General features: G+C 36.4%; 1 protein-coding gene across 1 annotated transcript in view; it reads left to right on the top strand.

The window, feature by feature from the left end:
• LOC150079264 (ATP-dependent translocase ABCB1-like) overlaps positions 1 to 17,222 on the top strand; it is a 350,147-nt gene that overhangs the window by 26,552 nt on the left and 306,373 nt on the right. The window contains exons 3-5 of the mRNA XM_090383010.1: positions 8,007 to 8,178; positions 9,310 to 9,434; positions 15,482 to 15,598. Of these exons, the coding sequence (XP_090239136.1) occupies positions 8,007 to 8,178; positions 9,310 to 9,434; positions 15,482 to 15,598 (414 nt within the window). The remainder of the gene's footprint in view (positions 1 to 8,006; positions 8,179 to 9,309; positions 9,435 to 15,481; positions 15,599 to 17,222) is intronic.

Below are 17,222 nucleotides of genomic sequence, written 5' to 3'. Positions count from 1 at the left end.
CTGCAAACTTTGACATTATGGCTGATATACCTTTATCAATATCATTGATAAATACAGAAAATAGCAATGGGCCCAACAGGTACCCCCTTGGGGGCACCATTAATAACAGTAGTCAACGAAGAGCAGTGTTTATTGATTACCACTTGCTGTCTTCCACTCAACCATCCCTTTAATCATAGTAGCAACTTGCCCGTAATGTCATACTTCTCCAACTTGTAGCCTTCATGTGCAACAGTAAAAAAAAAAAAAAAAAACTGTCCTAAAATCTGAGTCTATGATATCAAAATTACTTTTTTGCATCCAGTTCCTTTGTGATCATATAATAGTATCCAATCACTGGGAGACACCACTAATTATATTAGTCCACGAAGACCAGTGTCCATTGAACACCACTCGCTGTCTTCAATATCATTAATAAATACAGAAAATAGCAATGGGGGTCAACACGGACCCCTTGGGGAGACCACTAATAACATTAGTCGGCAAACAGCAGTGTCCATTGATTACCACTCGCTGTCTTCCACTCAACCATCCCTTTAATCATAGTAGCAACATGCCCGTAATGCCATAATCTTCCATGTGCAACAGTAAAAAAAGCTTTCCTAAAATCTGAGTATATGATTTTAGGATCCTGCACAAATTGGAGCAGTGTGGCATTGGAGGCAAATTGCTGCTATGGATAAGGGGATGGTTGAGTAGCAGAAGACAGAGAGTGGTAATCAGTGGACACTGCTCAACGTGGACTAATGTTATTAGTGGAGTTCCTCAGGGTTCAGTGTTGGGACCGTTGTTGTTTTCGGTGTTTATGAATGATATTGATGATGGGATATCAAGTTTAATGTCCAAGTTTGCAGATGATACAAAGGTTGGCAGGGTTGTTAAGGACACCACTGACGCTATGCTGCTGCAACAGGATCTGGAAAGGTTGAACAGATGGGCTGAGAGGTGGCAAATGAAGTTTAACATTGACAAATGTAAAGTACTACATATGGGAAACAGTAACCCCAGAGCAACGTATCAACTCTGCGGTACTACACTGACAGTGGTGGAGAATGAAAAGGACCTGGGGGTAATTGTGCAGGCAGATATGACGTTCTCTGAGCAGTGTAGACGAGCTGCAAGAGTAGCTCATGGTGTCTTGTCAATGATATACAGGAATTTTTCTAGCAGGGATAAGGAGGTGATTATTCCCTTGTATAAGGCAATGGTTAGGCCACATCTTGAGTACTGTATACAGGTCTGGAGGCCTCATTTCAAGAAGGATGTAGAGCTGCTGGAATGGGTACAGAGAAGGGCAACAAGATTAGTGAATGGAACAAAGGGTTGCTCTTACGAAGAAAGGCTTAAGTTTTGCAAATTACAGAGTCTGGAGACTAGGCACCGGCGAGGTGATCTGATAGAGGTGTATAAGGCTTTGAATGGTTTGAGCATGCTCAATGCCAATGGGATTCTTCATCTTGCTCAGAATAATCAGCTCAGAGGGCATAAATTCAAATTGAGGAAGGACGGATGTCGGATAGATGTGCGGAAATTTGCCTTTGGCCAGCGGGTGGTTGGTTGGTGGAACCGACTTCCATCACTTGTTGTTGAAGTTGATAGCCTAAACAAATTTAAGGCTCAACTGGACAGGTATTTCGAGCGAACGGAGGGGTGAAGTGGGAGTGGTGTGTTTTTTTTTTTTTTTTTGGCTGATGCTGAATAAGCTTGCTTTCTTGCATCATATGCCTCTACTAATGCTAATGCTAATGCTATGATATCAAAATTATTTTTTGCATCCAATTCCTTTGTGACCACATCATAGTATCCAATCAAATTTCCCTTTCCCAACCAGACTTCCCTTTCACAAACCCAAACTGTGTTTGAACTATAACTGCAGTCTTGTCTAGATTATCCTTCAGTGCTTCTTTAACCAGTGACTCCATTATTTTCTCCTGAACAGAAGGTAAACGAACAGGCCTGAAATTACTCATGTCACCTTTCCATCCCCCTTTGGAAATTGGGGATACATTAGCATATCTCCAGTCTGTGAGTACCTCCCCTGAGTCCATTGATACCATCATAATCATGGCTAAGGGCCTGCTTACTTCCTTTGCTGCCTCCTTTAATATAACTGAAGAGATTGCATCCACCCCAGGTGCCTTCCTTTTGTTTAACTTCAACAATTTCTTCTTCACTTTGCTCTCGGTTATTACAAAATCCTTTAGCTATCTGTTGCAGTTTGTTAAACCTCTGGCATTCTCCCTTAATAACTCCTCATGTGTGAATGTATGTGCAAAATACTTCTTCAGTTTGTCAGCTACCTCACAAGGATCATGAAAAATAGAACTATTGATATCAAGTAGACCAATCTGGTTCATCCCCTTCCTTCTAGAGGTCACCTAAGTAAAGAAGTCTTTACTGTTTTTAAAGTATGTGCCATAGTTATCTGTGTCTCCTGATAATTTATATGCATCCCATGCATTTTTCTTCTCTGCCATGTGTCTTATTAGTTCATTTGACATCCATTAGGGACTAAACCTGCAACAGTATTTCTTAATTGGTATGAAAAGCCTAGTAGCTTCCAAGGTTAATTCCTTGAAGGCATCCCATTTAAAATTTGCCATTGACAACATCATCAGTTGGTCCTACTGTATAGAATTTAAAAATTGTCTGAGACCACTTTAGTCACCTTTACAAAAACAAAATCCTTTCCCTTCTCTTTGTTGCTGATGATAATTATATCTTTGAGTAAATCCCACATCAGTACACTGTGATCACTGCAACGTAGTGGTTCCTTTATCTACAGATTCTTAATACATGATTAATCACTGTTGATAATGAGATCAAGAGTATTATTCCCTCTGGTTCCTGTCGAACATACTGTTGCAGAAAACAATCATCGATAAATCCACAATAGTCTTGATAGTGTGGAAATGACCAACTCAGAAGTTCCAGTCTATATCTGGGTAGTTAAAATCCCCCATTATAAGACATTCTGATTTACCAGCACACTATTTCTCTGCACAATTGTTCATTGCATTCATCAGAGTCATTAGGCCTATAACACACTGCTACTCTCATTTTTCCCTTTCCCAGTGTTTATATCACACCAAACTGTCTCAATATTGCACTGTCCACCCATGTCAACTGGATGCACTTCGTTAGATTTTATGTGTTTCTTAACTAACAGCATAACCCCTCCTCCCTTTCTGCCCTCTCTATCCTTTCTGTACACATTGTATTGTACTCCCCAAATTTCAATTCTGGACTGCTTATATTTGTGTAACACCATATCTCTGATATCCCAACAATATCTGATCTGCCTTTGATGTCTTGACCAGGACTTCGAATTTATCAAATTTATTTACTATACTCCTAGCATTGGTGTAAATGCAAATACACATTCAACTATTCTTACTCTTAATTACTTTAACACAGCTCATGTATTTTCTTGTTCCATGATGACTCTGAGTAGTTCTTGAAATCCCAGGCACCTCGCTTTCTAGGCTGCTGTTCATTCCAATAGAAGCAGTGCAAGAATCACTTTTGCCTCTGCATGTGACTACTGTTAATCTATTAGTGTGTGAATCCCCCGAAGCTAGGAGTTTTTCGACCCACCTAACACTGCCTCGATAGCATTAGCAAATATTCTTGCACCCTTTCTATTTAAGTGTATCCCATCCCTGTAGAAACAATCTCTCTCTCCTGTTAACAAACACAGACCACGCTGAGAAAAATTCTACCCCATAGGCCTTGCAGAATCTCTCCTGGGCTGAATTGATTCACAAGGCTCTCATTGTATATTCCCTCCCATCTAGTCTGACCATAATTTCTTGAGGCCAAAGAGTTACGGGGAATGATGAAAATGGGATGGTGAACAAGCTGATGCTTTGAACTGAATTCCAAGTTTTTTTCCTCAGCATCCTTATGTTTCCGGCTACCTAGACGTTGGTTAGTGTCACTCCTACCTCCATTAATCATGGATGACCATAATGCCTTGAGGCCAAAATGGGACAGGGAGAAGAAATGTTGTTCAGAAAGAGCAAAAAAAAAAAAAAAATGCAACAAAATCTTTTTAGGTCAATGTGGAGGGAGGACAGCACATCATCAAGTTCACAAGAATATTTTTCGGATGAGCATATTTTGCGTAACAAATTTTGGTCTTTTAAGATCTTGTCATAAAACTTATCACACTCCATATTACAATTCTTTTTTTTTTTTTAACATGGCTTTCAAGGTTTCAACACTTAATCTAGATTTCTCCTTCGATCACATTCTATTCATTATGGAAAATATTCTCTGCATGAAATCTGTACTTCCAGGCAGGCAAAGAACAGATTCCACAGCATTACTAAAATCCTGGAAAGCTAGAAATTTTTCATGCATTTCAGAAAATATTTGAACCCATATATTAGTTACAGAAATGTTTTCTTCGTTCTATGTGTCCAACTGCCTAACAACTCTTGCATTTATAAATGTCCACTGATCAAATATGTGAGTTTTGTCTGCTCTTGTTTGTGTAATAAGCTCCTCGTTGAAACTGTCCTGTATTTCTTTCTATTCAGGTACCTTTCTCAGTAATATCCATTTAAATTTTTCAATACTTCTCAAGCTGCATTTCCATTTGTTTACATATTCTAAGCTGGTTTTATAAACGTTCTACTTCAAAAAACTTGACCTCACTAATTTCTCCTCAATCTATTGACATTTTTAGTTTATTTTTAGCATCTGTTGTTATAAAAAGTTCATGTTTTCTGGCTTCTAATAGGTTTGTAAGATTTTCATTGTTCGTAGCTACTTCTGTAGCTGAAATATTATCTTTTTCAATAAAACTAATATATGTATGGAGTGTTGAAACTTGATCTCTTGTAAAAGACAACCATAATTTTAAACAGGGATCTTTAAATATTTTTTTTTTTTTTCAACATAACAGGACATTTCTCTTGAGAAAGAAAATATGAACAAAGTCTGTCAAAAATGCTTAAAATTCTGTCAATTGATAGGGTTGTGGACAAAAATCTTGTATTTCCTTGTTCCAATAATTTTGCATGAATGTCTCCTGCAAATTCACAAAAGTTTTTAAGTTCTTTGAAACTGATTGTGTATATAAAAATGTATTTGTATATTTTAACTGTAAAACAATTGATATCGATTGGTAGACAGTCAACAGCACACTGGAGACAATTGTGAATAATATGTGTGCCACAACCAATACCAATAATCTCTCGCTCCAACTGATTTTCAATTTTTCTCCATACATTTTTTTTTACCAACTCTTTTACAACCTCAAAAATTTGTGTTGGTATTATTGGCACATAGAACAACGATTTTGTTTTGTAAGGAGAATTTATCTATTATTTTCTTCAACATAATACTTTATAGTTCAGGTTTCACCAGATAAAGAAGTAAAATCTATAATTTTAACTTTAACACCACAGTTTGGCAAAAAGTACAATAATCAGAAACAGTTTCATGTATTTTTTGTTTGACACATCTAAAGTTATTTATTTATTTTTGGTAGTTATTAGCGCATCGGCTTCTGTGGCCATAATGCACCTCCCAAGGTTTTTGCAGTACTTTGATCCAAGCCCAAGGCGGGATTCGAACCCGCGACCTTTGGGTTGCCAGGCAGGCACTTTACCCACCCGGCTAGCCCGGTCAGCCTAAAGTTATTGTAATGCTTTTAGTTTCATTCAAATCCATTAATAATTCATCCAGTATATATGGAGACAAAATGTTCGTAATTATTGCTTCTGATTTTGTACTTGTGGAAGAAAATTTTGGTTGATAAATCTTTTTTATAAATTTTGACAAGCAGTCATTTGTACGAAAACTCTGATTGTGATGTATGGTGTGATGGGCAACAAGAGCTTCGCATGGTGGGATTTTATCACTTTCTTATAATAAATGAGCTAAATGATTTCCTATCTCCCTGACAATAGACTCACCGACAGTAACTAGCTCCTGTGGGACCAGTGCATTCTGCCCTGAATATTGCCTGATGCACAAGAGTGAGCTCTGGCATTGAGTTGCGCAGCTGAGATCTTGATGTGCTGCCCATTTTAATTCCTTCAAGGGCATCTACTCTACTCTACTCTTCAAACTCTCATATATGCCCATCAGAATGCTCAGTTGGTGCCTAATTTCTTGACACACATTCTGCACCTAGCCCACACAGAGACCTCCTCCTTCTTGGCAAGATCATGTCCTGTTCCAGAAAGGTCTGCAAAAATTTCACAAGGAGAATTTTTAGGCTGTGATGCATTGAAGGAATTTCACAAGGAGAATTGCTCTGGTCTGGAGCATGATTTTCGTTTAAATTGGATTCAATTAATTAAGAATGAAAATTAATAAGGTTAATAAATTTAATTAATTAATTATCAATTAAATAAATCAATTAAATTTATTTAATTGATTAATTAAATTTGACTATTAATTAAATTTGACTACACCATATATTTGACTGCCGACCGGGCTAGCCGAGTGGGTAAAGTACCTGCCCGGCAACCCAAAGGTCGCGGGTTCGATTCCCGCCTCGGGCTTGGATCAAAGTGCTGCAAAAACCTTGGGAGGTGCAATATGGCCACAGAAGCCAATGCGCCAACAACTGCCAAATCAAAAAAAAAAAAAAAAAAAAAAATATATTTGACTATACAATACTATACTATGCTTTACTGGGGCACCTCCCTAGCCAGGTGGGCAGGAGCAGCAGTGCGTAGCACACGTTTCTTGATTAGACCGGGGTTCGAGCACGTGACCACCAAATACGGAGGATGCGGAAAGGTCAGGAAATGACCATTGCATATTCCTGGAGCAATATGGCCTTAGTTGCTAATGCTCCTAAAAATAAAAAACCAAACCAAATAACAACAAATAACTATCTTTACTATACTAGATATAATGGTATATCATATCTAGTTTTACATTATACCTTACACTAAGTTCGAGATATTAGCTATCAAGCTACACTAAACCATAATGATCACAATGTTAAATTAATTATATCCTTAGCTAAATATAAAAGATATATGCCCAAAAAGTTAAAGCTTTCAAACTACTTATTTATTACCATTAAAACCCTACTATTCTTCTGCGCTACTTGTTACATGCTACAGTATTCACACCGAAATACCATAGTGGTATGAGTAGCGAATCATAACTTACAAAAACACTAGCTTATGGGGAAGATTCCATATCAATACAAGAGCTCCAGTGTTTGAATCATAAAAGATTTTTAAAAAGAAGAGAAAATGTAAGAAGAGTTATTGTTATTTGGTTTTTAGGAGTATTAGCAACTAAGGCCATATTGCTCCAGCAATGTGCAGTGGTCATTCCCTGACCTTATGAATGACCTGGCCAATTCTGTATCCATGAAACTGATGAAATTGTGAACCAGGTAAGGACATTGATTAGAAGTGATTGTTTTTAAGCATTAGACTGGTTGCATCAAAACTAAATGTGGACAAAGAAACAGTCGGACAAATTTTAACTGAACATTTAGGCATGAGAAAAGTGCGTGCCAAGATGGTGACAAAAACTTTGAATGAAGATTAAAGAATGAGAAGACTCCAAGTTTGTGAAGATGTTTTGAAAAAAATTGGAGTAAATCCAGACTTTCTGAGTAGTGTAATTACTGGTGATGAAAGTTGTTGCTTCTAGTATGAACCAGAAACTAACCAATGGAAGGCAAATCAATTCCCTAGACCACAAAAAAAAAAAAGACAGAATCAGAAAAATTTGAGATCTACCTGAACTGTAGATCTAATTAAACCTATCTAGCATTTGACTTAAACAAAATATTCTCTCTCTCTCTCTCTCTCTCTCTCTCTCTCTCTCTCTCTCTCTCTCTCTCTCTCATTCTTAAAAATATCAGAAAATTTAATATCCCTCTAAGACAGGTATTCTTTTTATTTTGTTAAGGTAAGTTTGTAGTTTTTAGTAATTTAATTTCTTTTAGAGTTTAATTAAGCTTTTCATTATTCTTATTAGAAACCTTATTTTTAAAATTTATAATTTAAACTGACTAGTGATCTAGAACGTATTCGAGAAGGAATTGGTGATAAATTCAGCATGTGTATCCAGTTCCTATCTACCTTCATCTCTGGCTTTGTCGTCGGCTTTATTAAAGGTTGGGAATTAACATTGGTAATTATGGCAATGTCACCTCTACTTGCTCTTTCTTCTGCTTTTCTTGGAAAAGTGAGTAAATGTGTAATTTTATTTGATAAAATTTTATTAAAATGCAGTTTTTACATTTATTTTTAATAATAAGAGATTGTAAGCCTCATCTCCTACCTTAACACCTGTCAAAAAAAAAAAATGCCTAGTAAAGATATATAGGCTCTATAGATCTATTTAATCAAAGCTTAATTATTATACCTCAACTTAATAATTATTATAGCTCAACAACTCAATTATTATAGCTCAACCTAGTAATAATAATGTAGCAATATGCCAACATGCTAAGCAGTCCCATTACTTAACATGTTCATTTCCAGAATGCATAAAGTATTAAAAATGAAATGTTACTTTTTATTGGACTTCAGAAAATAGAATTTTCTGAAGTTCAATCAAGGTTTGTAAGATTGAAAGTTCATAAGCTGAAAGATTACTATGCAACTAATTAAGTTTTTTAATCCATTGCAACATATATAACTGTCATGCATGTCCATTTTAAAGTCCATAAAATTTCAAATATTCAACCATCTCATATATCATGGCTGTTTATCATAACTAGGTTGTCAGGTCATTCTCACAGTGTAATAGGCACTAGATAGTAGTAGGCACTACTATCTCACGAATGAGGCCCCAAAAAGTGCCCAATCTGTGGTATGGGGAATATTATACACTTTAAATAAATAAAAATATACTTCTAGTGCTTTTTTGTTTAAAGTGCATAGTGCAGTACTGATGCACCTTGTGGTGAAAGGCCTCTGCAACATGAGATCAACATACTCAGCAGCGAACTTAGTTTGCTACATATAAACTGAGTCTATGCCCTATCTATTCAATAAATCCCAAAAATTATATGATCAGTAAAAGTAAATTATGTGAATCAAAATATGGTGGTGTTCTTGAAGCTAATAAAAATATTCATTCATATTAAAAAAAAAATCTACTTTGAAACTTTTTTTTTTCCCCTTTCTCTGTGAGGGTAACAAATGTCCAAGGCCAAAATAGGAATTACTAATTTCCTTTCTGCAGTATATATTTTTACTGTCTTAACTTCCAAATTAAAATAATTAAACTAAAAATGAATTTTTAATTTAAAAATTAAATTGATCTTAAATAAAAATAAAATTTATTGCATTGATAAAATTTATTTTGTAGCTGATATCTTCTTCATCAACCAGAGAACAACAGAAGTATGCTGTTGCTGGAGGTATTGCTGAGGAAGTTTTATCCAGCATCAGAACAGTAGCTGCTTTTTGTGGCCAACAGAGGGAAATTGATAGGTATTGTTAAAATTACTATGTTGCATATCACTGTTTTCTATATTGCACATCATTTCTTCCTATAAAGTGAAATTTTCTATGTAGTATTACTTGGACAAATTGTTTGTAGAATGTATAGTAATTTCCAAGCTAACACCCTGTGCAACTGGATTATAGACTAAGTCAGTGTTTCTCAATCTTTTTACTCTCGTGGCACATTTTCCAAAGAAGAAAAATTTCGCGGCACACCTACGTAGTCATAGAAGAAGAAATTTCTAAATTTCGCGGCACACTCGGAAAATTTTGCGGCACACTAATGTGACGCGGCACACCCTTTGAGAAACACTGGACTAAGTTATACTTATTATAGGATTGTGTGTGCTCTGACAAGGTATAATCATCCCATGAATTTTTCTTTTCTGCTGCTAAGTTTGTTAGTTCATAATTCATTCATTTTGGTCTAATCCTTGAACATTGTTTCTTTATTCTATTTTCTGAAGTTCAATAAAAAAGCTTAGTACCTTCTGCAATGACTTCTCTGAACACTTCTCATTTGGAATTTGTATTTGTTTAAAACATTGAATAGTCCTGCTGAAAATAATTTTAAAGATGTCTAAGACTATTGTAATTGCCTTTATGAAAACAAAATACCTTCCCTGCAGAATTCCTTTGCTTAGTACTTACTTTCATTTCCCCCCCCCCCTTTTATTGAACTTCAGAAAATTCTATTTTCTGAAGTTCAATAAATTCAAAATTTACCTTAATTTAAAAAAATTAAGGTAAATTCCAGAAGATTCTTAATGCTGATAATCAATTCAAGAAATCTGAATTGACTTTCAAGATTTTCAAATTGATTTTGTTTACTCTTGTAGCCTCTCTAACATGTTGATGTAGAAAGAAATCATTCAGCAAATCCAGAATTGTTCTCCTAATCAGTGGGTGACTGACCATCTCGTGAATTCTAGTTGATGTCTATAAAATTAAAATCTTGCCCCTGTGATAAAAAATTTTAATTTGCTGACCTATTCAGTTTATCTGTAAAGTTGTTTGTTATACTCATCACAGTCATTTGCACTATAACATATTCATACTCTCATTTTTGTTTTTCCAATGCTTGTCACACTAGAATGACTTGGTATTGCGCTGACAACTTGTGTCTGTTGGACGTACTGTTTTGGAATCAGTGTGCTTCTTAACCAAAAACATAATTACTCCTCCCATTATGTAGATCTTTTCTGTAGACATTGTACTCATACACCATATTTAAATTCAGCATTCCCTATATAATAGTTTATGAATAGGAGTGTCTGCTGATGAGTATTAGATGGAAAAATAGAAACATCAGGCACACACCATGTGCCTGATGTTTCTATTTTGTTAGCATTTGATGATATTACCAGTATTTCAAATTCTTCATATTTATTTCTTTTGCTCCTAGTCTTAGTGTATAAGCAAGTAAGTATTTGTATATTTGTGTTCATAGTACATCCATATAATTGCATGTCCCATAATCTAACACAACTTGTAATCCCCCCTTCTACTTTCTAGGTTTTAGTGCATATTTCACAATCTTTATTTCTGGACCGAATCAATTGCAATAATGATGTCCACCACCTTTACTTGTTGGTGCCATTAAATTTAGTTTATATACCTCCCCAAGGCTAGCAGTTTTCTGAACCATCTAATACTCATCGGCAGACACTCCTATTCATAAACAAAGTGTGTTTCACAAGAAATAGACTTTAGCTCCAAAATCTTATTCTTGGCCAGAATGAATCCTCATTCTGCCCAAGAATAAGATTTTGGAGCTAAAGATTCTATTAATGCAAAACCAGCCTTTATGATGTGATGGTGATTTTGCTACTTATGGACAGGTCCAAACTGGAGTCTTCTTGATGATAATGTGAGGAATTTTAGACTTTATTTTTAAGTGAAGCTAAATGAACTAGTCTCTATTGCAGTGCAAGGTCTCTCTCTCCCTTGGATTTTCACTATGTTTTATTATCCTGCAAGCAAATTGGAAGAGGAGGAGGGGAGGGAGTGCTATTCAGGATTTGATTTGTACAACACAATCCAATACAATCTTCTGGAAAATGTACCCTCCCCTTGGTGATTTTCAGAGCATCAAAATTAGGAAAAACCCTTAAAAGTAGTATGGTCTGTAGTAATCAACTTTAGTGTTGTGAATTTTCCACTGAACTGTATTATATTATCCATTCTACAAAGTGCAATCTAAATGCTGGCTAAGAGGAAGAGCAGGTGCATGTATACTTGCGTGTACACCAATGCTAGGAGTTTAGTAAATAAATTTGATGAATTTGAGGTATTGCTCAAAACATCAAAGGCAGATATTGTTGGGATTTCACAGATGTGGTGTCGCACAGATATAAGGAATGCAGAACTGGAATTTGGGGAGTACAATGTCTACAGAAAGGATAGACAGGATAGGAAGGGAGGAGGGGTTATGCTATTAGTTAAGAAACACATAAAATCCAAGGAAGTGAAGCCAGTCGACATCGCTGGACAGTGCAGTGTCGAGTCAGTTTGGTGTGACATAAGCATTGGGAGATCAAAATTGAGAGTAGGAGTGTGCTATAGGCCTAATGACTCTGATGAGTATAATAAGAAACTGTACAGAGAAATAGAGTGGGCCAGTAAATCAGAGAGTCTTATAATGGGGGATTTTAATTTCCCAGATATTGACTGGAATTTGGGGGCTGGTCACTCACACACTAGCAAGGCTTTTGTGGATTTATTGGATGATTGTTTTCTACATCAGCATGTTCGGGAGGCAACTAGAGGGAGTAATACTCTTGATTTGATTATCAGTAGTGATTCTTCATGCATTAAGAATCTGCAGATAAATGAACCACTAGGTGGCAGTGATCACAGTGTTCTGAAGTGGGAGTTACTCAAATAGGTAACTACCATTAGGGGTAAAGGGAAGGGGTATTGCTTTCGTAAAGGCGACTACGATGGACTGGGACAGTATTTAAATTCTATACAGTGGGATCAACTGATGATGTTACCAACAGCAAATTCAAAATGGGAAGCATTCAAAGAACTTATCTTGGAAGCTACTAGGCTTTACATACCAACTAAGAAATATTGTTCAAGGTTTAGGCCTAAATGGATGTCAGATGAACTAATGAGGCATATGGCAGAGAAGAAAAATGCATGGGATACATAGAAATTAACACGTGACACAGAAGCCTATGATAGATACAAGTTGATCTGTAACCAAGTTACAAAGGAGGTTAGGCAGGCGAAGGCAGATTACGAGAAATCCTTGGCAAGGGATGCAAAGAAAAACAGCAAAGAGTTCTTTACTTATGTAAACTCTAGAAGGAAGGAGATGAATCAGATTGGTCCACTTGATATCGATGGGTAAACTGTTGATGATCCTGCTCAGGTAGCTAACAAACTGAATGAATATTTTGCATCGACATTCACACATGAGGAGTTATTCAGCGAGGGGAATGCCAGAGGTGTATTCAACTCTGGCAGTAAGCTAGAGAATCTTGTAATAACTGAGAGTAAAGTGGAGGAGAAATTGTTGAAGATAAACACAAGAAAGGCACCTGGGGTGGATGGGATCTATCCAGTTATATTAAAGGAGGCAGCAAAGGAAGTAAGCAAACCCTTAGCCATAATTATGAGAGCTTCCTTGGACTCAGGGGAGGTACCCATAGACTGGAAATGTGCAAATGTGACCCCAATTCACAAGGGAGGATCAAAGGCTGACACAAGTAATTATAGACCTGTGAGTTTAACTTCTGTTCCCAGAAAATTAATGGAGGCACTGGTTAAAGAAACACTGCAGGATCATCTAGACAAGACTTCAGTTATAGCTCGGACACAGCATGGTTTTGTTAGGGGGAAGTCTTGCTTGACCAATTTGATTGGATACTATGATGCAGTCACAAAAGAACTGGATGCAGGGAATAACTTTGATATTATATGCTTGGATCTTAGAAAGGCTTTTGATACTGTTGCACATGGAAGACTGCTGCACAAATTGGAGCAGTGTGGCATTGGAGGCAAATTGCTGCTATGGATAAAGGGGTGGTTGAGGGGGAGAAGACAGAGAGTGGTAATCAATGGACACTGCTCATTGTGGACTAATGTTATTAGTGGAGTCCCTCAGGGTTCAGTGTTGGGTCCTTTATTGTTTTCTGTATTTATAAATGATATTGGTGATGGTATATCAAGCTTAATGTCCAAGTTTGCAGACGATACGAAGGTTGGCAGGGTTGTCAAGGACACTACTGACACTATGCTGCTGCAACAGGATCTGGAAAGGTTGAGCAGATGGGCTGAGAGGTGGCAAATGAAGTTTAACATTGACAAATGTAAAGTACTACATATGGGAAACAGCAACCCCAGAGCAACGTATCAACTCTGTGGTACTACACTGACAGTGGTAGAGAATGAAAGGGACCTGGGGATGGTTATGAAGATATGAAGTTCTCTGAGCAGTGCAGACGGGCTGCAAGAGTAGCTCATGGTGTATTGTCAATGATATATAGGAATTTTTCTATCAGGGATAAGGAGGTGATTATTCCCTTGTATAAGGCAATGGTCAGGCCACACCTAGAGTACTGTATACAGGCCTGGAGGCCTCATTTCAAGAAGGATGTAGAGCTGCTGGAAGGAGTACAGAGAAGGGCAACAAGATTAGTGAATGGAAGAGGTGCTCTTACGAAGAAAGGCTTAAGTTTTGCGAATTACAGTGTCTGGAGACTAGGCATCAGTGAGGTGATCTGATAGAGGTGTACAAAGCCTTGAATGGTTTGAGCATGCTCAATGCTGATGGGATTCTTCCTCTTGCTCAGAATAATCACCTGAGAGGGCATAAATTCAAATTGAGGAAAGACAGATGTCGGATAGATGTGCGGAAATTTGCCTTTAGCCAGCGGGTGGTTGGTAGGTGGAACAGACTTCCATCCCTTGTCGTGGAAGTTGATAGCCTAAATAAGTTTAAGGCTCAGCTGGACAGGTATTTCGAACGAACAGAGGGGTGAAGTGGAAGTGGTTATTTTTTATTTATTTATTTTACTTTATTTTTTTTTTTTTTTGGCTGATGCTGCATAAGCTTGCTTTCTTGCATCAAATGCCTCTACTAATGCTAATGTTGGAGTTAGTTTATGTATGGCATTGTTGCTTGGAGATACCAGAATTGAAGCATGTGTGGGCATTTCTTTCATAATGTGTGAAGGATATGCTTATAATTACATTGATCCCCTGATTATCCACATATTTTGTGTTGCCTTCCTGCAAAAATAGTGTATTTGAAGATCCTTTTTTATAGTCATTTTCCACTAAGATTACCATCCCAAAGGAATGTACTTAATTGTGAAACATCCTGTGTAATAAGTTTTTATAAAAAATTTAAAATGTTAAATATTATCCACAGTGATTAAGTGTTTTTTCTATTAAAAGTTCAGAATTTCTTTTTTTTTTTCCATTCGACATTACACATGGGTCAGTAACCTTTTCTTTGTGAATGCCATTGCAGCTAAAAATCTTCACAGGCACTTGTACACAGTAATCAGTTACCCAAAATATAATATATAGAAAATATCATACAAACAGCATGCCACAGAAAAATTTCCCCATGTCATTTAGTGGCATGTATGCATTGGGTTGCTGCTGGTTTAATATATTCTTATATTCTTTGGAATTTGAACAGCTGATTTGTTTGCCATAACAAATAATTAAGGATTCATTTAACAAAATGAGTCATAAACATTGGGTTTATGTAGCAGTCTTAACTCCCATTATCTGTGGTTAATCATGCTGTAGAGCACCTTGTGTGGATATTGGCCACTTTTCACATTTACTTCAACACCTACCATGGATTCTGAAAGTTTATGTGATAGTTTATATCCTTTGCATTTAAGAAATCTTAAACATCTTTATTGTGAAGGAGATATTTCTAGTGTTCAATGCTATCCTAAAGAAAAATGAACTTTATAATTATTCAAATATTTATTTACTATGTTAGGAATAAGAGAATTCTGTTTGTTATAATATTAATACTGAATTTTTTTTTTTTTTTTTTTCAGATACACTAGGGCACTGACTGAAGGGAAAAAGATTGCCCTACGAAAATATGTGTACATGGGAATTGGTTTCGGTTTCACTTTCTTAGTTCTTTATGGAACATATTCTTTAGCATTTTGGTATGTATGGTGTTCTTTGTTTATTGAATAATTAATTAGAATAGTTTATACAAAAATTTACTTTTGTTTCTGTTCTGCTTTTTAGTAATTTTACATAGCACATCAATGGTCACAATTTTGAATAATTAAAATGAGCCATACCTTATCAGAAAGTATGAAGAATATGACAGTCAGTTTTTATTTTCCCATGGCTTGGTTGTTAAGATATCTCATTGTAAACTTGTGAAATACTTTAATGTAATATGAGAACAGAAATAATAATAATCATTCAGCTGATATAATAGTAAAAAATTCATCCCAAAGCACTGGATTGGCAGAGTGCAATGAAATCTTTTTTGTATGTGCAAGTGCCTTACACAACTGAGATAAAAGATTCTAATGATGGTCTTATAGCTTCTAGAATTGGTTTCACATTTCAGAGAAGCATAATTTTATGTTAATAATCAGGCCACTCATGCAGACACTCTTACGTTTCAATGAAACTCATTTATTCTTAATCTAAATTCTTGTGACATTTATTCTTGTGACATAAGTATTGGGAGATCAAAATTGAGAGTAGGAGTGTGTTATAGGCCTAATGACTCTGATGAGTATAATAAGAAACTGTACGGGGAAATAGAGTGGGCCAGTAAATCAGAGAGTCTTATAATGGGGGATTTTAATTTCCCAGATACTGACTGGAATTTGTGGGTTGGTCGCTCACACACTAGCAAGCCTTTTGTGGATTTATTGGATGATTGTTTTCTACATCAGCATGTTCAGGTGCCAACTAGAGGGAGTAATACTCTTGATCTGATTATCAGTGGTGATTCTTCATGCATTAAGAATCTGCAGATAAATGAACCACTAGGTGGCAGTGATCACAGTGAGCTGAAGTGGGATATACTCAAATAGGTAACTACCATCAGGGGTAAAGGGAAGAGTTTTTGCTTTCGTAAAGGCAACTACGGTGGTCTGAGACAGTATTTAAATTCTATACGGTGGGACCAACTGATGTGTTACCAACAGCAAATTCAAAATGGGAAGCATTCAAAGAACTTATCTTGGAAGCTACTAGGCTTTACATACCAACTAAGAAATATTGTTCAAGGTTTAGGCCTAAATGGGTGTCAGATGAACTAATGAGACATATGGCAGAAAAGAAAAATGCATGGGATACATATAAATTAATGGGTGACATGGAAGCCTATGATATAAGCTCGTCTGTAACCAAGTCACAAAGGAGATTAGGCAGGCAAAGGCAGATTATGACAAATCTTTGGCAAAGGATGTAAAGAAAAACAGCAAAAAATTCTTTACTTATCTAAACTCTGGAAGGAAGGGGGTAAATCAGTTTGTTCCAATGGATATCAGTGGTTCGACTGTTGATGATCCTGCTCAGGTGGCTAACAAACTAAATGAGTATTTTCCATCTACATTCACACATGAGGAGTTATTCAGGGAGGGGAATGCCAGAGGTGATTCAAACTCTGGCTGTGAGCTAGATGATTTTGTAATAAGTTAGAGGAAAGTGGAGGAGAAATTGTTGAAGATAAACATAAAAATGGCACCTGGGGTGGATGAAATCTATCCAGTTATATTAAAGGAGGCAGCAAAGGAAGTAAGCAAACCCTTAGTCATATTT

The sequence above is a fragment of the Mastigoproctus giganteus genome, chromosome 10 (genome assembly GCF_048544385.1).
Source record: "Mastigoproctus giganteus isolate SK-2022 chromosome 10, ASM4854438v1, whole genome shotgun sequence".
In the NCBI taxonomy this organism is placed as follows: Eukaryota; Metazoa; Arthropoda; class Arachnida; order Uropygi; family Thelyphonidae; genus Mastigoproctus; species Mastigoproctus giganteus.
Note: the sequence above shows the minus strand (reverse complement) of the source record. Positions and strands in the feature narration are given on the sequence as shown.